Source organism: the organism of the source record quoted next, unplaced genomic scaffold, assembly GCF_019419815.1.
Source record: "Pyrus x bretschneideri cultivar Hongxiangsu unplaced genomic scaffold, Pyrus_bretschneideri_v1 Contig145, whole genome shotgun sequence".
NCBI classification, from domain to species: Eukaryota; Viridiplantae; Streptophyta; class Magnoliopsida; order Rosales; family Rosaceae; genus Pyrus; species Pyrus x bretschneideri.
In genome coordinates, this window is record NW_025999441.1 from 78,988 (window position 1) to 101,909 (window position 22,922).

Below are 22,922 nucleotides of genomic sequence, written 5' to 3' on the forward strand. Positions count from 1 at the left end.
GTGAGTCTACATATGGGAAGGTGCTCGAACCCTCTCTCATCTTCTTCCGTTGCTTTTCCCTTTCGCCTGCTCTCTGTTTCTCTTTGCTTTTCTCCCTGTTCGATCTTCGTGTTTCCTTGCTTAACTCTCTTCCATTTTCTTCCGTCGCTTTTCCCTTTCTCTTCCTCTCTGTTTCCGTGCTTTTCTCCCTGCGTCAATCCTTCGTGTTTCCCTGCTTCTCTTTCTGCGTCGATTGTGTGTCGTATGAAGAGTTTCTTTTCCGGGTGATTGCATTGTTTCAGGTGGTTTCTCTGCTTATATTTTTTTTGTCTTTTCTTTGATTGGGAAGAAATTTGCAAATCGATCGCTGTAAAATTAAAGTCTTTGCGTTTTGCACTGATTGTTTCCTTTTTTTTTTTTTTTTTTGATGTTTTCATTGTGGTTGTTTGATCTGATTGGGTTTTTTTGTTTCAGGAAAATTGGTGTGCGAATTTTAGGGTTTTTGTGTACAACCTTGCAAACCCCATCTGATTAAGGTCTCTGAGTTTTTTCTTCAAAACTTTTCTTCTTTTTTTTCGATGATTTGTGTGTGGCTGTTCCATCTAATTCGAATTTTCGTTTTAGGAAATCTTGGTCTTCGAGATTTAGGGTTTTCATCTAGATCGATTGCTCGATCGATGTAAAATTAAAGTCCACTGTTTTTTTTTTTCCCTCTAAAACTCTGTTTTACTGTGTTGTTTCTGTTGCGTTGGTGGTGTTTGCTTGGTTTTTGTTCTCTGGTCTCAGAAATTGAATAGTTTTTTTTTTAAGTGGTTTCGTGCTATCTTGAACTCCAAGTGGAAAGCCCAGGGAGCAGAAAATGGACAATCACAATTATTATTGGTTTTTATATTTATTTTAAACTCATTTTAATTAATTAATTTTTTGACCAATTAATTTGAAATATGTGGTGAAATGATCATATATAATTAAGTTTATTAGTTTGCTAATTTTTTTTTTTTTTTTTTGGGTGTGTTTTAGTAGGTGGATCGGATTTGAAGTATTTTTTAGGGTGGGTAAAAAGGTTGAGCGGAGTTGGGAAAATTCCTAAGGTAAAGTTCTTATGCCCTTCTCTGTCTTTTAAAACGAAGCCTTTAGGCACACAACTTCGTTTTTCCAAGTTTTTTTTTTTTGTGCTGCTGTTAAGAGTCGATTAGTTTTTAGGCACACAAGTGATCATATGGATTAGAATTTGATGAAATTACACTGATTCAGATGATATTGATCAAAAGAATGAGTTAGAAACTGAAAATTACAATAGTTACAGAGGTTTTTCGAATCAATTTTTTTGTTTTTTTTACAGTTAAAGCTATTGATTAGTTGATGTGGAAAGAGGTTTTGGTTGATTACTTACGTGCATAATACCTATTAGTCTTTTTTCCTATGTAGCTACAAACTTATCAATTTGATGTCACTATTCATTAACAGTGAATGCATTGCAAGAAATAAATGACAACTATTTGTTTAATCCTTGGTATAATATATTCCACCATAACATGTTAACAATTGTTTTAAACCAACATGATCTTACCCCATTTCCAAACCAAATTAAAAAGTACGGATCAACTCACATGTTAAAAAAAATTATAAATTTAAAGAACTAAATTTAACAACCATTGCCTGTTTAGTTTAACACAGATTTTCTCCGTTTGATTGCCAAAAAAATGCTCAGAAATAAAACAACTTAATTTCCGAGCTATTGTTGTGATGGATGTTTATTTTAACTAGCTTTTAAGTTTTTAACTTATGAATTTAAGATCTTCAATTTTAATATTTGAACATTAATGTTTTTTTTAGTGCAGTGGTTAAAGAAGAGTAGAAGAGACGTTCTGTTTATTCCTCCAGAAAAGATTAAGAAAGGTGAGTTGATCATAGGATTTAAATTTTAACAATTCAACTTTAAATGCTAGCATATGATGGTACATTGAAGATGGTATTTCAACTTTGAGTTTTAACTCTTTACTGTTATTTTTTTTATTTGGTCTTTGGCATGCCATCATACATAATAACATAACTTAGCATTTACCAAAAGATTTAAACATGTAAACTAACTTAGCATTTACATTTTTCGTTTACAGTTGGTGGTTACAAATCAACTGACTCAACTTTATATCAACATCGGAGCATGCCTTACAAGTGTAAATCAACTTTTTAATTCTATTTTATAGAATGAATTAAGTTCTGAAGTTTATATATTCTGAAATCGTGTTCGTCACCGGAAGTTACGCAGCTATGCAAAGGGTTACGTAGTGGAACTTGGATTTCAAAGATCACAGTGAACAGGGTGATAGGTGCATTTCCTCATTTTTTACCATTTTAGAACTTATATTAGTGATAAATTAATTCGAATCATGTGGCATGAACTTAAAGCTCTGTTTGGGAAAGTGGGCTCTTTACCCCAAAGATGCTTGCTTTTGGTAATATTTGGAATTGTGCTTCTAAGCTGTTTTTCAAGCTTTTGGCCATACTAAATGGAGCTAAGTCGAACAGCTCTTCAGTTGCATTGTAGTTGCTTTCCTAAATTGATTGTTCATTTGTTGAAAAAATTTTAAGGGCGAAAATTATGTTTCAAATTGGATTTAGATATGAGTATTACACATTCAAGGTGTTGAATTCATTTTTGTTTTGGTGTTTGTGGTTTTGAATGTCATTTAGTGCAGTATAGCTTTAACTTAAATGTGGTTCTGTATATCTTAAGTACTCATTTGGATTTTGAGCAGTAGGAGAGAGTTTAGTACGTATTTGAGGAAATGCGAAGAACTTTTTTTGAAATGGTTAGAGTTTGAGATTCTCAGAAGGAAGCTCCTATGAGTTTTTGGTTTTTTGTGTTGATTTGAACAAATTCGGTTTTTATATTTATTAATTTTTGTTGTGTGAGTAGTATTTATTGGGCTTGATGTTTTTTTGAAACACCAGGTAGTTTGGAGACGTTTGAAATCATAAGAAGACTCGAAGATTTCAGCCAGGTTTGAATCAAATCACCAAATGAATTCTTCTTCCAGGTTATGATTAAATGTTCCCAACTTTTTTAGTTGTATAAAGACTTGGGTAGATAGGAATTTGATTTTAGTCATGTGTTTCACTAATTCTTTGGTAATAGATAAATCTTTATGAACAGTCTCCTGCTTCTATCAATACCCATGGTAAGTTCTTATAATTTACTTTTAACAGTAAGGTCATTTGTGACCAAATATTCTTTTTCAACTTATGCTTCATTTACTCTTCTTTTGCAGCCTATTTTTTCACACATTTAGTCTTCAGTAGATGGGCTAAGCAATTTCCATGTGGCATTGTATCAAATTATCATTGATCGTAGGGTATGGCATTGTCAGCTAATCTTCTATTCACTTTGATCAAATTATTTGTCAGCTATTTTAGTTTTTAATTATGATGTTATTTCTTATTTGGCCTCAAGATCAGTGGACTTAAACTTTGTTTATTATCTTTGCAGTATGAAGAAGACCTTAATAATGTAATAAGAGATTACAATATTAACTTGACAGTAAATGATCCATTCTTTTTTTGGATGCAATGTCCATACTTTAGTGTAATTTGTACCTTATGTTTTACCTTTGTTTTTAAATTAAAATTCCTTAATTTGGTTTTGGTTTCTTCCATAATACATGTGTAAAGATGACCATGTTGTACATTACATATTTTGGGAATTAGACTAAGTAATTTGATCAATCAGAGTAAATATATTTTAGCTTTTCTTGCGTCTTAACTGTCAAGATATAAACTTAAGGGTTGTTTACATAAAATTCATAAATTATAATGTCAATTGCAAGTTAGCATATGATCCCACAATGCATAGAAGAACTAAGAATTAGTGGACAATTTTATGCATTGGTGCTTAAATTTCCAAGAAGACGAGCTCCATTTTCTTTTAAATGTTAATTTTGTAATGTGGGTTTGTGCTTGCTTAGTTTTCGTGGTGAGATGGAATAAATTGGTGAAACGTAGAGTGGTTTATTTGCAGAAAGGTTTGACCTTTGAATTGGAGCTATAGTGGTCGTTCCTATTGCTACATTGGCAGGTAAACACTCAACCTTTTGTTATATGTTAATGTTGGTTTCGTGCTGCAAATAAGATAGGCACATTGGTGTGTAAAATTGAAAACCCAGTAACATATGGTATAGGAAATTCAAACGAATTTGTAAAGATTTTCTTTTATTGTTTTATGTTGTTTTCCACTATAAAATAAAACTCTTTTATATTCATGGTTCATCACTTGGAACAATTCTCAGTTTTTACATATATTGCCTAATTCTCTAACAAACTCCACAACAGCTTTTGGCTCAGAAATGTTCACAGTTGTCTTCATCTAAAACGAGTCAATCAACTGTATACCATCTCACCGTCAATCATTGAGAACTTCAGCATGTACTACAAATCTCGATCAAAGCTAGATTAACCTCTCATATGGTATGTAAATTCAATTTACAAAGAAAGCAATCAATGCTTTTTCTTCTTTCTTTTTCTTAACAGGTTTTATCCTGTGAATGTCATTAAAATTTTATCTCCGATATAAACAGGTTTTTGCCAATTGTCATTTTTGAAGGCTATGACAGTTTATGCCATCATCCAGTGTTACTATTTGGAGAAGATTGCTGATCAAAATAATAGGTACCTCGCAGTTTTCTTTGTAGTATATTATTAAATTTATTTAAAAACTGCAAAAATTACCCAATTTCTTTACCAATTATAAAAATTGTTCTTCTTCTTTAACATTCTTATTTATTTGTACTAACAGCTTCTATTTTCTCAAATCATAACACAGAAGCATGTACATCATCACAAATAAAATAAAAAAATTGGGAAGCGACGGTCAATATAACTTTCAGGTACAAATTATTATGTGTATAAATACAATTGTAAATAATACACCTAATATGAATGCACATATATTTTATACATTTTTTAAACACGCGGCAACGCGCGGGCACTATTACTAGTATATACTATTGGAATTCTTTTTAAGTTTTCTTTTAGATTTAATATGGGTCAAAATATGTAGCATGCGTTTTTTTTTTTTTTTTTTTTGATTCAGACAAATCAATGATTCAATATCGGTATTGTCTTTAATTTAAGAGAGGATCAAGGATCCAAAACTGAATTTACCATATGTTAGCCAAGCAAAAGTAAGGTTTATTATAAAAACCCTTGGTAGAATAAGGAATTGAAGTACGTAATTATAAGTGCAAATTGTTTTGCCAAACTCTTGAAGTGAAATTCGTTTATAGTTCTTCAAACTTAGGCGAAATTATGGTTATGTCTTTCAATATTAATATCAAACGCATAAGTTGACGATTTGAACTTTTAACTAATAAATTGTTTGGTCTACGCACTGGTACATTCAATTTCCATATAGCCATATACCAAATTGAAATTCGTATTAGCCACATGATAACAGTTCTTGACAAAGAGTAATGTCAATTTCGAAAGGAAACTGATAAGGAACTAACTAATGTCTAAACTAATATAAATTTAGTGATCAATACTGTCTATTAATCAAAATATCTGAGTAGAAATATAATAGACGAAAACAAAATCAAAATATTTTGGATAAGAGACTCATCAGAAGTATAGTTTTTATTAAGATTAAAAGTGAATAATTTGATTGAAACTTTGTAATTACTAAGTTGTTCTTTTTTTTTTTTTTTTTTTTTTTTCAAATGTAATACTATTCACATACTTTTTTTTTAATTACGGTTGAGCCATATAAATAAATTGGAAAAAAAAAAAGAAAGAAAAAGAAAGTGATGTCACTATCATTTCCAGAAAATACCCAAATAGCTTTTGAGGTACACAATAAACTGTGAGTTGGTGTTTGCCGCCTTCAACATACCTGCTTACGACTTCCACCAGAAAACCTCAAAATTCCAAACATTGCTTTCCTCTTGACATCCATGTCCAATCTCCCATGGCCTCCTCATCCTCTTCCGTGACCAGAACCCCAACCCTTGATTCCACCCACCTCTTCCTTGACGCCCTCGTCGCCTTCTCCCACCAACCCAACCCTCCCCATCCCTCTTTCCCTCCAATTCCCTCCACATTCCCTCACTCCAAACTCATCCCCAAAACCCGTTTCGCCGTCGATGCATTCCGCCACGCCGGCGATCACTCCGTCTCTTACTTCCTCTCCCATTTCCACTCCGATCACTACGGCGGCCTCTCCCCCAATTGGGCTAAAGGCGTCGTCTTTTGTTCTCCGATCACCGCCCGTCTTCTCACTGAGGTGCTCAAGGTCTCTCCTCATTTCGTTGTCGCTCTGCCGCTGGGCGAACCCGTTGTAATCGATGGGGTGAAGGTTGTGCTGATTGACGCTAATCACTGTCCGGGTGCGGTTCAGTTCTTGTTTAAAATTCCGGATATGAACGGAAAGTTTGAGAGGTATGTTCATACTGGCGATTTTAGGTTTTCGGGTTCGATGAAGTTGGACCCTTTTCTGTGTGAATTTGTGGGTTCCGATGCTGTTTTCTTGGACACTACGTATTGTAATCCGAAATTCGTGTTTCCTTCACAACAAGAGTCTGTAGATTATATTGCTAGTGTGATAGAACGAGTTGGGGGTGAATGTAAAAGTGAAATGAAAAATGTTTTGTTTCTTGTAGCTACTTATGTAATTGGAAAAGAGAAGATTTTGCTTGAAATCGCGCATAGGTGTAATCGTAAGGTGCATGTGGATGCTCGTAAAATGGCAGTTTTTCGTGTTCTGGGTTATGGAGAGAATGGGGTATTTACAGAGGATGAATGTGAAAGTGATGTACATGTTGTTGGGTGGAATGTCTTGGGTGAGACTTGGCCATATTTTAAGCCTAATTTTGTAAACATGAAGGAGATTATGGCCGAAAGAGGATACTCTAAGGTTGTGGGTTTTGTTCCTACTGGTTGGACTTATGAAGTGAAGCGTAATAAGTTTTCGGTTAGGTCGAAGGATTCATTTGAGATCCATCTTGTACCATATAGTGAACATTCAAACTATGAAGAACTTAGAGAATATGTGAGGTTTTTGAAACCAAAGCGTGTCGTTCCTACAGTGGGCTTGGATGTTGAAAAGCTTGATAGTAAGCACGCCAGTAAAATGCAAAAGCATTTTGCTGGGTTAGTTGATGAAATGGCGAACAAGAAGGAGTTCTTGAAGAGCTTTCGTCTTGGGTCTAAAGAAGTAGCTGACAGTGTAGAAAATGAGTCCAACAAGGGCCCCATTTTGGGGCTCGATGAGGAGAAAGAGGCACTGTCATATGATAAGGATATAGTAGGAAATAGTATTATCAGTTTAGGCATGGAATTATCATCTTCTCTACAAGAACCTGATCCACAAAATCAAGTGCTGTTAAATGATGAGGAAGCAGAAAAAATCGTCCAAGAACTTCGTGATTGTTTGCCCACATGGGTCACCCATGAGCAGATGCTAGTTTTGATTGGTAGCACGGGAGGGGACATCGTTGAAGCAGTTTCTAATTTCTACGAACGTGAGACAGAATTTCATGAGCAAGTAAATGCTTCTAGAATTGCTGATTCTATGTCCAAGACTACCTCAACTTGTGACTCTGCATCACTTCCAAAAGCAGGTTCTGATAAGAGCAGTCCATGCAGAAGTACTGACATTCCTTTAAGTCAAGATTATATCTCACTCGTGCCAAGGAATATGATTAAAAGTGGAATATCTCCTGGAAAAAGGGCGAGGAAAGTTAACAATAAGGTGAACAAAAAATTGAAATTAAATTCGAAATTGGATTCGGGCGGGCCGAAGCAACTGGCAATAACAAGGTTTTTTAGTAAAGTCTTACCAAATGTTCCAGAAACTGCAGTGGCTGGTTCATTGCATGAACAAAACCCTAAATATGAAAATTTGCTCAACGATGACCCCAAATCATACAGGGATGAGATACATCAGTTTCTTAAGATAATAGATGGTGATGAATCGCTAGAGAGCTATGCTGCCACCATTCTGGAGGAGGCAAATGGAGATATCAATAAAGCGCTTAATATATATTACTCTAATTGCGAAGGAAGGTCTGGTGAGAATGAAGAAGAATTGATGGTTAATGAAAAATCAGTTCAGTTCCACTGCCACGTAAATAATTGCTCTTCCGACAAAGAGAAAACTCAGTCAAGGAAAATGGAACCAACAACTGATTCGTCCATGCAGGTTTCATTACCAGAGAACGTAAATATAACTTTTGTGTCTCTACCACCAGAAAAATACAATCCTATAGAACATGGTTAGTCCCATTTAGTTAGAACACGATGTTCAATTTGCAGAACTTATTTGTGTTATATGCTATAATTGTTTAGATAGGAATCTTGATTAACTTGGAGATAACATGTGCAGCTTGCTGGAGGAATGGACAGAATGCTCCATACTTACATCTTGCAAGAACTTTTGACTTACTTGAGGATGAAAGGGGCAAGATAAAAGCTACTTCCATGCTCTGCAATATGTTCAGAAGGTTTGGTGTATGATCCATTGTGATGTTTTCGGGCTTTTATTTATTATTCAGGATCCACTGTCCACTTTGGTTATGTGGTATATAATTCTGTTGCAAGAAAAAAAAAAGAAATAGAAAAAAGTGGCCCATAATTGCTTGTGATGCTTCTTGATACGCAGTTTGCTTGCCTTGTCTCCTGATGACGTGCTGCCATCCGTGTATTTGTGCACAAATAAGATCGCTGCTGACCATGAAAATGTGGTTAGTTGAATTTATTCTTTATCATTTGTATTTATATTTTGTTTGCTTGCCTGGACATATGTGTGCAACTTATTTCTTATACACTAAAGAGCATTGGCTAAAACTATGAAGTAGTTGAATGAAAACTTTCATATTAGAGCATGTATTTGTTGACGGGTTAAATTTTTTATCAGTTTTAGCTGTGGCGATGATGTTCACTTTGTATTCCTAAACCCATGCAAAGTTAGATCTGTTGTCTTTTGTATTTGAGCATGCCTTAATAACAATTATAGACTGGGTTATACTTTTAGTTAGACTAGAAAATCAATGGTTTCCAACTTTCTAACTGCGAGATTTGGTTAAGTGGTTTCTGTTTGCATTTGGACTTTTTAGTGTTGTGGTTCAGCATTTTTATGTGCAAGAAGTGTGATTTACTTGTGGATTGTCAACTTTTTCTGCTCAATGTGCTTGTTTGATGCATTTTTTTCCCTGACAACTGTTGTCTGCCCATATACTTTTTATTTTCCTTTCCATTTGGCTGGCCAATAGATAGAGTTAGGAAGAAGAAATACAAGGAATTTTTTAAAGACAAACCACAAATATGCTGCCTAAGGGCCCCTCTCCTGTTAAAAAGGAAGGAATTCTCATTTATAAGAATTATACAGGAGCTAAACATCGGTGGAAGTTTGGTCACATCAGCACTGGAAGAAGCATGTGGGACAAGCCGATCCACAATAAGGGAGATGTACAGTGAGCTGGGTGATCTAGGTAGGAATGGGCCATTTTTCTCACTCCTCTCTCTTTGCTCTTCTAAGCATTTTTCTTTTTATGTTTAGAGGTGGGTTTTTTTTTTGGGGGGGGGGGGGGGGGGGGGGGGGGGATTGGGTGGTGTGATCCTGCCATGGTCCCTGAATAAATTTTATTAACAGTATAATATCTTAAAGGTGATGTTGCTCAAGCATGCCGGCAGACACAAAAGTTACTTGCCCCTCCTTCACCGTTGTTCATAAAGGATGTATTTTCTGCACTCCAAAAGATAAGGTATGGATAGTCCAGTTGGTTTTTGTTCAAGACCGATATATGATGAACTTAGTCCAGTTACAATGTTTAGATGACCAGAAATGTTGATGTGTGGTGCATGCTTTTGATTTATGAAGATTTGACGGAATCTAGCATGTATTTCATATTAGTGATCTTGTTTCAGTTCAATTGAGGTTTGGGTTATAAAAAGTTGGCTGATGACCCCTTAACTTTTCTGGATTGTTTGTGACTGGAGAAAAAGAAACAGGATTTTCTGGCTACTGATGTTCAACGATTGAGATAAATTTTACATAATTACTTTATAATTGCTTTGTAGATTTAAATTTGATGAAATGGAGACTTTTACTGTATTTTAGCCCCCTTAAAACTTGAATCTGGTTTCAAGTTTATTTGCCAAATAAGTTGAATTCCTTGAGTTTTTTTTAACAGTGTACCAGCAGAACTGCTCTATTCTTTTCCTTATAATGAATTATGTTATTTTATATATAAGAAAACCAGTGTACCTCCAGAGTTCTCTAAATTTTCATGTTTCACTAAGTTTGTAGAAATTACAAAAACTTACCCAAGAAACATTTGCAAAACAAAGGGAGTTGTATTGGAAAACCCTCTAATGATTTGTTGGCACTGAGGCCACTTCTCTGCGATTTGCATTTTATGATTAAATATTCTCTTCTCTGTACATAGTGTTCTTTTTCCTCCTTCCTGAGATTTTAAAGTGCGGGCCTTGAACTCAATGTTGTCTTAAGGCCGTAAGTCTGCTCGTAATGGAATTAAGTTCAATAGCCTGTATTAACAAAACAACAATATGTGGTGATGGGTAGATGATTGCATTGTTGGTGTTGTTGTGTTCTGAAGGACTGGGGCATGTATGGAGTCTCGTAGAGGTTTAATGGTAACACGTTAATGTAAGATGGCTTTTAGGTACTTTTGGCATAATTATTTTGCTTATTACCATTTTATATAACCAATATGTTCTTTTTTCTCTAATCTATGTTTATTTACAGCATGGAAATTGTACTGGTGCATCATTCATTTTAATTGTTAATTTATTTTATCTTCTCATATTACTTGCACCTCATCACTTTACTTATGTATTATTCATCAGTGTACAAACAGGTATTGGAAGCACTGTTCGAAAGAAAAGCCTCATTTTGAATCTAATGCGCTCTTGTAGAGAGAAAGAGATGAAGTTTCTTGTTAGAACTTTGGTAACACTCTTACAGAGCTTTTTGGTTCTCAGTGTTTTTCACCTAAACATGGCTAGATTTAGATGACCCAATGTTTTTCTTGTATATATAACAAAAAAATACTCATGATTTCAGTTTTGTAAGTCTTCCAGTCTCCAATTGAAACAGCTGGGTTTGTGTTATATATCTTTGATCTTTTGTTTTTTTTTTTTTGTGGGGGGGGGGGGATAGGGAGGGGAGGAGGTGCTGGTCCTTTTTTTGGTTGACTGATCAATATGAGCAGCCACTTCCTCTTCCTCTGTTTTAATTGTTCAACTCTTTTGACAACATGAAAGTTCTTTGTTATACAGTATGACATGCAAAATAAAAAACTCTGCCCTTGCTTGAGTAGACAAACCAAAAGCTTCATCTGTCGAGTGGATGGAAGCGAATTCTGGTGTAATAGGAATAGAGTTACAGTGAGAATCATTTCAAGTGGAAACTGCTTTATATGATTATCACCACTCAGTTTCTGTATATTCTTTGTACAGGTCAGGAATTTACGAATTGGAGCAATGATGAAAACTGTTCTACCTGCTCTGGCACAAGCTGTTGTCATTAACTCCTCGTATAACTTCAATAATGAAGGAAGAGTAGAAAATATGAAAGATAAGCTTCAGGTTTTAATATTTATCTATTTGAACTAAATAGTTCCACAATGTTTTTTATTTTTATTACAAATGTTACAAATTTTTTTATTATCAAAGATATAAATTTGTTTGAATATCTAGTTTATTCTAATATTAATGTTTTTTTTCCGTGGCTTTCTTAAACTTCCAGCGTCATTCAGCTGCTGTAGTTGAAGCGTACAATGTTCTGCCCAATTTGGTGAGTACTTGTGAATTTTTCACCGAAATTTTAGTTGCCTGTTGTGTCTCTAGAAGCTAAATTCTTGTTTTATTGGAAGGCCTGCACCAACCCCAATCTAGTATATAGGTGGTTTCCCTGGAGAATTTCTTGTTGAAGGTGTGAAAGATTAAAACATTGCAACTGGAGTAAAAATTCCTACCATTCTTATGAAAAATTATTATGGTCCTTTGGTTAAGGCTATTCAGGGAGGGCGATATATGTGCTGGGTGGTTCCAGGTACATGTTTCCCTCTCCACATTGGTGTGTGCTGTGCAAGAAAGATGCTGAGAGTGTGAATCATCGGTTTTACATTGTCTTACAGAACTGAATCTTTGGCTATTCAGGAAGGCAAATCTGTTCTTGCTAGTTCCAGCTACACATGGCATTATTTTGGGAGGACAATATTTTTGTGAGGATGGAAAAGGGGTTTTGATTTTGGGAAGATGTTCAGTTATTGCTTTTATTCATATAGACAGATACTGGAATTTGGAGGGTCTGAGGGATGAGAAAGTGGGGTATTTTTGAGTTGTTAGTCTAGTGGTCGGGTCCTTGGTTTGCTCCCGAGTGGTCTGGAGCAGTTGACAATATAGGGAGTAAACTATTATATTATAAGCACATGCAAGGTTCCTCCTCTCATCAAGGTGGGATTCATTCTCAACAGTACCCACCTTGTAAATGCTAGAGTTTCTCGCTCCCCAAATGTTTGTTAAGAGGGGGGAAGAAAAGAGGGGGGGGGGGGGGGGGGGGGGGGGTGGTGGGGAGGGAGGGAGGGAGGGAGTGGGGAAGGGGTGGGGGTGGGGGTGGCTGGTGATTAGTTGGTTCAAAGGCTCAGATACACTAGTTTCAAAAAAAAAAGAAAAAAAGAAAAGAAAGTGAGGGTATTTGTGAGAGAGGGTTCGTTGCTGGGCCTCTCTTTTTGCCTAGTTGTCATCTGAGTTTCAGGAGAGTGCACTTTCTGTTATTTTCAAATGGGAATGCTGATGCTGTTGATATATTTTGTAAATTTTTTGTAGGTAGATGCTGGTTTTGGTGTTCTATTTTTATCCTTTAGATGACTGTATTCTATTCATGTCTTGTTTTCCACTATAAAATGGGGTATGAAATCACAATGCCGCTTTTGATACCATTCTGCTTAAGTGCAAAAGCAAGTGTATCCAATGTCGTTTTGTAAGATTCTATAGTTTGTTATGACTTCTTTTACATGACCTGGCACTTGTAATAAAAACTTAAAATAGTTCAGAGGTACATAATTATTATCCACCAAGTGCAACTGCCTTTATTATGGTGAAAGAGGGAGTTCACTCTGGCATCATCCTCTGGGACTATTTTTTCCACAGCCATAATCACTGTAACTATTTTAAACCCTTATCTACCGCTATAATGTTAGGCTTGATACGATTTCTATGTTGAGTTTGGGTCTGGACTCTGGACAAGGTTTTGGGAACCATTTTCAATTAGGGTTTCCATATCTAATATTTTTTTTCACGGGTTCATAAATATCATATGCTTATATTTTTCTTATTCGAAAACCATTTTCCGTCTTTGTTTCGTGAACCATGATCTTCTAAAATCTATATCTCAACTTGGTGTGGTTATAACTGGATGTTGACTTTTATGAGGATAATTTGGGTGGGCTGTGATGTTGGCAAGATCAAGCCTTCGTGTAGTGTAGTTTGGCTTTTCCAATAAGCCCTTATTTTTCTGCATACAATAAAACTAAAGTTTATGCAGAAATGTCAATGACTTGAGATTATGTATCGAGTTTCGGTTGTCGTTTATTTTAAAGTTTCCTGAAGTGCAACTTTTATGTTTGGACCAGTCTCAGTTATTTAAGGTTTACCAATGCAGTTGTGCATTATCATCACTTAATTGGATTTGTATGATGAGTTTGTGTTTTATATATGGCTGATTGTTTTCATCTCCTGATGCCTCACTTTTGATAGTAAACATAAACATCATACATTGTTCTTAGCTAATTCAAGTTAGATGCTAATGCTATTTTGAAGGAAAATTTCAAATTTGTCATCCTGGTTTTATCATCTCGAGATGTCAGAATGTGCCACGTGATTAATTGTATGCAGGATTTGGTCGTTCCTTCCCTCATGGACAAAGGCATTGGATTTTCTTCGTCAACCTTGGCAATGGTTCCGGGAATACCTATTAAGCCAATGCTTGCAAAGTATATGCTTTTGAAACTGCTTCTTTGTATTAAAGAATGCAAGTAGAAGAGAAACTAATGCTCCAACTCAGTGTTTTTAATGTTTGTTTGTGGTAGGATCACGAATGGTGTTCAGCAAGCACTGAAGCTCTTTGAAAATAAAGCTTTTACATGTGAATACAAGTAAGGTCCTCCCTTACCTGTAGATGCATTGTTTTGCCTTGGTCATTTTTCCTGCCTAATGAAAATTCACTGCATCTTATAATTTAAGCTTATGATATAGACCTTTGAAACTATTTATGTTCAAACTCATGATTAGATATTTTGAATTTCGTTGGTCTTATACTGAAAGCTATGTGTTTGGGAATATAGTTGCTAATAAGAGGTTCAAAAGATGTCAATCCAAAATTGTTGGAGACTTCTGTTCCGTGTCACCTATAATTTGTTCCGACAAGATGAAAAGATTTCAGGGTTGAGAAATTTTCAAGGTTTTACTTCAAGAATTTTCGTCTGAGAATTTCTGTGGTCATTTTTTTAAATATTGGTTACATTGTGGTATACTTTATTCCCAAAAGGAATTAGATGGGTGGTCATCTCTCTTTCTCTTGTTCCCCTCCCCTCCTTCCCCTTATCTCCTTTTTCTGGCTATAGAAGCTCCAACTGTTCCTTTTAATTTTTAAAGTAACTCTATGATACCTGCTGAAGTGGTTCATTGCATTCATCAAACTGTGCCTCATGTGAATTTACGAGAGTACGCTTAGATTTGAAACCACTACTATGCTTATGGCCATAATTTCAGATATGATGGTCAGCGCGCCCAAATTCACAAATTGGTTGATGGGTCTCTGCGCGTTTTTTCACGAAATGGGGACGAGTCAACATCAAGATTTCCAGATCTGATTAAAATAGTTAATGCATCCTGTAAGCCTGATGCAGAAACTTTTATACTAGATGCGGAGGTAAAAGTTCCTTAGTATTGTACTCATGGACAAGCACAGACAGACGCTCTTCTGGACTTGTTAAATTCTTTCTTTTGGTAGGGGGATAACTAAGTTCTCTGAGATTTTCTGGTTTCAGGTAGTTGCAGTTGATAGGAATAATGGTCACAAGCTAATGTCTTTTCAAGAATTGTCGTCACGTGGGAGAGGGGGCAGAGATACATCAATTACATTGGATAGCATAAAGGTTGTATGACTTATCGGGATGCTATCCAATGTGCTCCTTAATTGGGAAACATAAGATGTTCATTCTAAAGCCTTCCTTACATAATAAATCAAATCTAATAAAAAATGTTGATAGACTATTTATACAGGTTCACGTAGTGATAGATAAAATTTGTATAAAATAATTGTGTAACGTATGGGTAGATTTCATTTTTGTTCAGAAATATTGAATTTTTTTTTAAACATTTTCTTTCATGTGCAGGTCGACATTTGCGTATTTGTGTTTGATATCATGTTTGCCAATGGAAAGCAGTAAATATCTGTAACTCCTTATGTAGCGTTTCTTGATCTGGTTTTTCCATCTGTTTTAGACACAGGCTTTCAGACCCCAAATTTATTACTGATTTAGTAAACTTTTATGGAGCAATAGGATGACAACCCTGCTCTGCATTGGTTTAATGAATTGATCATCTAATCTGTAGAAATTTAGTCTTAACCAGATTAATGACACAAACTATTAGCATTTATATTTCTATTTTTATTCAAAGCAGATTATATTCCTATTTTAGTCAGAGGCTGTACCAAAGGGCGTCAAATGATCTTAATGTTGGAAGTATCTTGGGCATATTATACCACCATATAAACGTCCTTGTGTGGCAACTTCATAAAAAGCATATAGTTACAGATAAATTGGCATAAAATCATATTTATAACTACACGAAAAGAGCAAGGTTGGAAGGGCCTGGACATTTGTCTGACACTTCCATTGCTTCTGCATTGGGTTAACTGCTCCTTATTAGAATTTGTGCCATCCAACAGTATAAACTCAGAGGAAATACAAACATTTAAATACCTGTATATGGTTTTTATGTTGACCCAGGGTTGACACACTAGAATTTTACACGATAATATTGTTGTCTTTGCTTTTATTTATTTCTGTTTTTATTTTTTGTAATATGGTTGCTTATCATTAAAGTAGGCTAATCAAACTTTATCACAGGTTGCTGGGCTTTCCTCTGCGGCAAAGGCGAAAATGTATGTCTCCAGACTTTAGTTTGTAGTATATTTCTGTCTTAAGAGTATCTTGATACCCTGAAATTATGTTGCAAACTTTGGTGCTCAATAATCTGCAGATTTGAAAGATATGTTTTATGTTGAGAAGCTGGGTTATTTTGAATATGCCAAGGAAATTACAGTAAGTGCTTATGGTTTACTTTTCTTGTAATTGGCGCTTTAGCTTTATCTTTTCGCATAATGGATCTTTCCTTAATTGCTGATTTGTAAAATCTGTCTGCTTGTAGATTGAAGCAGATGATGCTTGTTTAACCAGTGAAGCCACGTTAGCAAAGATCAGCTGCTTTCTTGAAAATTCATTCCAATCCTCATGCGAAGGGATTATGGTTAAATCTTTAGATGTTGACGCTGGATATTCTCCATCAAAGCGTACAGACACGTGGCTAAAGGTTTAATTCTGTTCAAGTTTCTTATTAAATGATTTGATATAATAAACATCATAGGAAAAACATCTGACCTGGCCTGTTATTAAGTCTTTCTTTCCTTTGTAGGTCAAGCGAGACTACATGGAGGGATTGAACGACTCTCTTGATTTAGTCCCAATTGGAGCTTGGCATGGAAACGGGAGAAAGGCAGGCTGGTAATTATTTATTTTTCATTGCCGCTTACCTTGTATGCTGTGTGTGATTACCTACTACATACACGGATGCACAAGCGTTAAAGTTGCTTTACATGTTTTCCAAGTCATTGAATTTACAAATACAGAGTTTTAAATAGGAAAGTGCTATTCACACACCCAATTTTACCTCCCATACACCCTTGTTAATTTTTGGGCATTGATCTTCTCCAATTCATTTGATCCGACGGCCAAAATTGAGAGGGGTGTATCAAAAGTAAAAATGGGTGTGGTTAGCACTACCCTTTAATTAGTTTAGTCTTTGTCGATAACTTGTGTTTTTTCTTTCTATTCGGTCTTTTCTGTTTCTGTTGTGATTTTTAGTAGTATATTGAATCATACTCATTCCATAAAAGAGAAAGGGTTGAAGCATGTATCAATTGTGCGGGTAAGGTCCATTCCTCATAGCATGTTCTTTATGTTACAGGTACAGTCCATTTCTTATGGCATGTTATAACCCTGAGACTGAAGATTTCCAAAGCGTCTGCCGTGTCATGTCTGGGTTTTCAGACTCATTTTACACAGAGGTATGTGTATTGCTGATATGCAAAGTATTTTCTTAAGAAGGTACATGCTATTTTTTGTTATGTTACTGAAGATATTGTGACTGATCGAAGATGACCTGTGGCTGTAAAGTGGTTTCCAATATTAGAAATGTTATCCTGCTGGATAAAAGTTTCCAACTTCCTGTTGAAACCAAGTTCCAATTGCGGAGTGCAATGAAGGGTTCATATTTCTTAAAATATAAGAGACCTAAGATTTTAATGTGTCCTCTCTAAAATTTATCCTGTTAAAAGTTAGTGCGGTATAGCTTTGGGTTGTATGCTATTTGATATGTGGTGGAAAGCAATTTCCTCTTTGCAATGGTGAATTAGGCATAGTTTAGGGCTTCATGGCAGAAATCAGGTTCATGTTGAGGACCCTTGAGTTTGAAAACTCTATTTTTACTGGACAAATTATTAGTGTATTTGTCATTTCTGCGCGGAGAAGACCTTCAGGAAATTATGCTTCCAATTGGTTTCGTGCTGTGTTGCACGTGGATTCTCTTATTAAGAGTCAATGTATCGTGTGATCTCATCTCATGAATCTGCTGATTATAGGTTTGATTTCTGTTTTTAACTGCAGATGAAAGGTTTCTTTTCGGGAGACAAGATCTTGTCCAGAAAACCACCTTATTATAAAACCTCTGAGATGCCTGATATGTGGTTTTCCCCAGAACTTGTGTGGGAAATAAGAGGTGCAGACTTTACAGTGTCTCCTGTTCACCAGGCTGCTGTAGGTTTAGTGCATCCATCACGCGGCATTTCGATCAGATTCCCAAGGTACATTCGCACTGTGGCAGATAGAAAACCAGATGAATGTAGCACAGCTGAAGATATAGCTGCAATGTTTCGTTCTCAGACAAGGAAGATGGACGTGGCACCTGAAAATTGAGAATTTTCTTTAATTTGGTGCGTGAACTGCTTTCAGTCCAAAGTTTTGTAATGTTTGTACAAATAGCATAGTACGAAATATGTTTTGGCTGTATAGATTGAAATGGTTGGGGCTTAAACAGTCATCCCCTTTGCTTCTTATTTTTGTTACCTTGTAAAGATTCATAGGGATCTCCACTTCAGCTTTAAATTAAAATGCATCTGCTTCTGCATATTCTACAAAGTTAGTTCTCCAAAGGTTTACAATCTTTTTATATTCGGTGCATGAACTTTGATGTCAATTGGTACAGTGGATAAGGGCTTGATTTATCCTTATACATCGTTAAGCGGATCCAACCCCCGATCTTCATAATGAAGTTTGCCTGGTTGGTTATGCTGATGTGGTTATTTTTCTAAACAAACCCAGTCTCAAATGGGTTGTTTAGATCATTAGAGGTACTACAATATCCTATAGATATACCAAACTAGACTTGGTTCCTACGTTTTCAAATCACGCTGAGATTCTAGCTCTACACGAAGCATCACTTGAATGCTTTCAGTTGAGGGGTGATTGAACACATTACGACCTCATGTTGTTTTCCTTTCATCATTGGCGGTCCAACAATGATTCATGAAGACATCACTACAAGTGTCAACCTGCTAAAGAAATGATACATCAAGGGCGACAATACCAAGCATATTGCATCGAAGTTTTTCTTCACCCATCAGCAACAAGAGCATTAGACGATTGAAGTCAAGTAGATCTAATCTCAAGACAATCTTATCGACCTTTTCATGAAGTCATTGTTGAAATATACTTTTTTGAAACTTGTTCAAGGAATTGGATTACATAAACTTTTAGATTTGCATCACTAGTAGTTCTCATAGGAAGCTTTGTCGAACTCAAGGGAGTATCCTGAAGCATACTTACATGACGTTATTGTACTCTTTAACTACAATTGGGAGCACTTTTTCCTACTTAGTTTTTGCTAGCCTAACGAAGATTTGATGAGGCACCTACTTTAAGTTGGTCATACCCTTGTATGTGTTAATGATCAACTGGAAGACGTGAAACATCAATATCCTGCATTAACTCACTTTTCTTCTTAGATTACGAGTCTATCCTACCAAGTTACCACATCAAATCAAATTCTCATAAACTTTGTATTACTTGTAAAGCAAGAAAAACCATAATAATTAATTAAAAAATATTATTCACATCTTCATTTTTACTTCCCACCTAACATTGATCTTCTCTACTTCATAGCACTACCCAATTAGTTTAACAAGTCCATTTTTATTCTTCTTTTTAGGCTTAACCCCCTTACCGCCCCAAGTCACCCACACCAGTAAATAACCGTTTCCTCACCCTTCACCAAAAAAACTCCCGCCAAATCGACACCGCTTATCGCCCGTATCCATCCCATCACTATCTCGTTTTCTATTTCTCGCTTTAAAACGACAAAAATCAATTTCCCCCAAAAATTCCCAAATCGAACTGAGAAATCATATTCCCCTCCGCGTAAAATAAAATAAAAAATAAAAAATAAAAGCAGTGTTCCGAAAGCAGTTAGCTATTCCGGCTTGGGATTTCGATGAAGGTTCTGAAACCTAGGGTTTCAATCCGTCCGTACAAGAAATCCTACGCGACTAGAGTAGTAGTCGTAGTCACAGTCACAGTCGTCGTTGTCTTCTTCTTCGTCTGGGTTTCGTTGCAATGAGCGCCATTAACATCACCAACGTGACGGTGCTCGACAATCCGGCTCTGTTTCTGGCACCCTTCCAGTTCGAAATTTCTTACGAGTGCAACACTCCTCTCAAAGACGGTACTGTTTCCCCCCTCTCTCATGCCTTTTGTTTTTGTACTTTTCGTTTTAATTTTATGATTGAGTTTGAATTAGGGCTTTTTCGTGTTTGATTGGGAAATTGGTAGAACAATTGGAAATTGAAGTGTTAGATGTAATGTTGAATGGATAGAGGTTATCTTCCGAAAAAGGGGTTTTCTTGGCTTGCAAGGAAATGGGTGTGCGAGAGCTCATATACTGTAGATTGGATTATTATCTTATTGTTGTGAAAAACTGGGGATATACACCCAATTGATTGAGTTTATTGTTTGGGTTTTGAGCCAGAAGTGAAACGGTTTCTTGGTTGATGAGTGTTTCTTCTTCTTTTCGTTTTTCACGATGTAGTTGGAACAATGAACATTATAGTATGTTGGAAGAATTTGTAGCATTGGATTGCGATTGAATGAGAAGTGGAAATGAGAAAATGTCGTCGCAGTGGACATGGTGTGATGCTGAAAGAAGTCAAACTGTGTTTTGTATGCATTTCAAGAAAATGTATGTTCTAAAGTGTTTCCTAAGATTGGTGGTATCTTTTCTATCAATGACCATGTTTGATTTATCAGCTTTGCTAATAACAATTCATTTCTGCATTTCAAGGGTGCACTGTATACATATTTATTGTTATTCTGGTAATTTCAGTTTCAATGTCTTTGTCGCTCGTGCCCTTAACCCCTGACCTCTCTAAACTTTCAAACACCCCTCCCCTCCTTTCTTCTTTCCTGTTCTTTGTGTCGTATGTGCGACTGGATCTATTTAGACTGTTTGCAGTTAAATTAAATACAGCTAAAGGTGAATGGATTTGGAATAGAAATAAATTTTGCAAAGAATAGATGCATTGATGAGGTGTTTCAGCTATGGAATATTGTTTAACATGTCAGTCACTTGAATGTAATTATAGTACTCGCCTAAGGTGCTATAATTGCGTAGGTATTGCTATAGAACTGTAAACAGAAAACCAGAAAGGTATCTTTCAAAGAGTGAAAACGTAACACCATGTAATTAGGCAAATAGTAGAGCTGTAACTCTAAAATCTTTCTAATTTTGTAGCTTTGATCGACGGAAAATTATTTAACCACCAAGTAGCACCAACTTGAAGCATTGACTTGTTCCAGGTAGGAATATGGACTCATTGAGGACAACAGACTGGTAAATAATTTTGTACAGATGCTTGTTAAAATATTTAGTCTTCTAGTTCCATACCCTTCCTTTAATTTTTTTTGGAAATCATTATATCCTATTTCAGCTTCTTGAGTCATCCCCTCACTAATGGTGATGATTGTTTGCATGAAACTTTAATGGAATGGGGAGCTGAGTTTCTGAGATTGCACAAGTAGCACCTAGTTGCACATGCTTTTCTAGCTCTAGGTGAACTAAAAGTGGATACCTTGTTTACTTGTTGAATAATTTTTATGCCAATACAGATTTGGAATGGAAGCTCATCTACATGGGATCTGCTGAGGATGAGACTTATGACCAACGCAAATACGTTCACAAGACAATCTAGCCAACCTCTTCACCAAATCATTACTGAAGACGACGTTTCAGAAGCTTGTTCATGGAATTGGTATGCGTAAACTTTCTAAGTTGGAACATTACTATTTCTATCTGGAATCGTGTCAAACTTAGGGGGAGTATCCTGAAGTATATTTGCTTGATCTTAATGTGCTCTTTTTCCCTGAGATTAGGAGCATTTTTCCCACTGTGTTTTTGCTACCTAACAAGGTTTTAACGAGGCACCCACCTTAGACTGGTCATATCCCTAATGACGTCCCGTAGACGTTTCTTTTGACTTTGCATTACTCATGCATTTTTCCTTAGACTATGGATTTTGTCCCTACTCGGGTTTTTGCCATAACCTTAGGGTTTTTTTGTGAGACTTACTTCCTTATGCAAGTTCCTACCTCATTGAGAATAGGATGTTCCCAGAATCAGTGTCGACGACTTGATTTCTTCAACTTCTACATGATGTTGAATCTACCTTAAGTATTAACACACTCAAGGAGGAGTGTTGTAAACTTCCTATTAAAGTGTGATTGTGTAAATCTTAGATTATATTTTATTCTAGTTATCCTTTCCTATTACAACTTGTATTCCTTGGGGATGAAGGATTCTTTCCCCTTTACTACTATAAATAAAGGCACTACATTCCTACAAACACATATTTCTCTACTCTCTCCTTGCCATCGACCCCTTTTCTCTTGTCAAATAAAATAGACCACAACACTAAAACCTTTTTCGTTAGTTTTCCTAACTTTTAATTGTAACAAAAGACAAAAGAAGAGTTTTACTTAGAACCAACATATTGGTTTATATTGAATAATATGGAAGAGACAAAAAGATGTTGGTTTATAAGAGCAAGCCACCCGTTTTAGGAGGGCTTGGTGCAGGCCAGAGTGTGATAGGCCCAGCGAAAAAAATTGTTGGTATGTGGACCAGAAGCTGCAGGCCTTCAGTGAGGAACCCAGGTGCATGCCTGGTTCTCACACACATGCAACAAGCCCAAAAAGGTTGCTGCCTCACGGTTCCAACGTCCAAGCCTTGAGCTGTAGGCTCGGCTTAGGGTCAAGTTGGTGCGGCAACGCTGTTTCGGGCCATGGCTTAGTCGAATATTAATCATATATATATCGGAAGGTAAATATAAATGTAAAGGGTTCATGCATCATGGGGAATGTTTTCATGCTTCATGGTCGGTTTAAATATCTTCCGTTATTTTAAGCGTACCTAATTGGCAGAAAATAATAAAAGCCTTTGAATTTTGTAGAAGATCATTCTTTGAAAGCCGAAATTGCATCTTCAATGTGTTATATCACGTTCAACAAAAAAAAATTAAATTGAATTAAGAGTAT

General features: G+C 35.9%; 1 protein-coding gene and 2 long non-coding RNA genes across 5 annotated transcripts; all 3 read left to right on the forward strand.

Moving 5' to 3' along the window:
- The first annotated feature begins 746 nt into the window (after positions 1-746).
- Positions 747-4,978, forward strand: LOC103964932. Its single transcript, XR_007256790.1, has 10 exons — positions 747-861; positions 1,000-1,070; positions 1,821-1,878; positions 2,097-2,156; positions 2,241-2,309; positions 2,935-3,335; positions 3,945-4,054; positions 4,309-4,443; positions 4,554-4,644; positions 4,799-4,978. It is a non-coding gene; the product is annotated as an uncharacterized LOC103964932 (long non-coding RNA).
- Positions 4,979-5,858: 880 nt separating this feature from the next.
- LOC125475392 (DNA ligase 6) lies at positions 5,859-18,476 on the forward strand. 2 transcript variants are annotated; one of them, XM_048580113.1, is made up of 19 exons: positions 5,860-8,246; positions 8,357-8,474; positions 8,633-8,714; positions 9,359-9,461; positions 9,638-9,734; positions 10,840-10,942; positions 11,452-11,580; positions 11,741-11,788; positions 13,891-13,988; positions 14,085-14,150; positions 14,767-14,926; positions 15,045-15,152; positions 15,393-15,442; positions 16,131-16,165; positions 16,264-16,325; positions 16,432-16,593; positions 16,696-16,784; positions 17,248-17,347; positions 17,946-18,476. In XM_048580113.1, the coding sequence occupies exons 1-19, from the start codon at positions 5,942-5,944 to the stop codon at positions 18,252-18,254; spliced, it is 4,224 nt and encodes a 1,407-aa protein (XP_048436070.1). In that variant the 5' UTR covers positions 5,860-5,941; the 3' UTR covers positions 18,255-18,476. The 2 variants fall into 2 exon arrangements, 1 of the variants encoding a protein (XP_048436070.1); XR_007256791.1 differs by lacking the exon at positions 17,946-18,476 and having other exon boundaries at positions 5,859-8,246; positions 16,678-16,784; positions 17,248-17,271.
- Positions 18,477-19,738: 1,262 nt separating this feature from the next.
- LOC125475394 lies at positions 19,739-22,208 on the forward strand. 2 transcript variants are annotated; one of them, XR_007256793.1, is made up of 3 exons: positions 19,739-20,058; positions 21,124-21,222; positions 21,498-22,208. It is a non-coding gene; the product is annotated as an uncharacterized LOC125475394 (long non-coding RNA). The 2 variants fall into 2 exon arrangements; XR_007256792.1 differs by having other exon boundaries at positions 21,124-21,188.
- The last annotated feature ends 714 nt before the right edge of the window (positions 22,209-22,922 follow it).

Excerpts from the sequence above, each read along its gene's own strand:
- LOC125475392 (XM_048580113.1), top strand. The coding sequence starts at position 5,942 with ATGGCCTCCTCATCCTCTTCCGTGACCAGAACCCCAACCCTTGATTCC. Across the intron at positions 9,462-9,637 it reads CAGTGAGCTGGGTGATCTAG|GTGATGTTGCTCAAGCATGC; the intron begins GTAGGAATGGGC and ends AATATCTTAAAG. Across the intron at positions 13,989-14,084 it reads ATTAAGCCAATGCTTGCAAA|GATCACGAATGGTGTTCAGC; the intron begins GTATATGCTTTT and ends TGTTTGTGGTAG.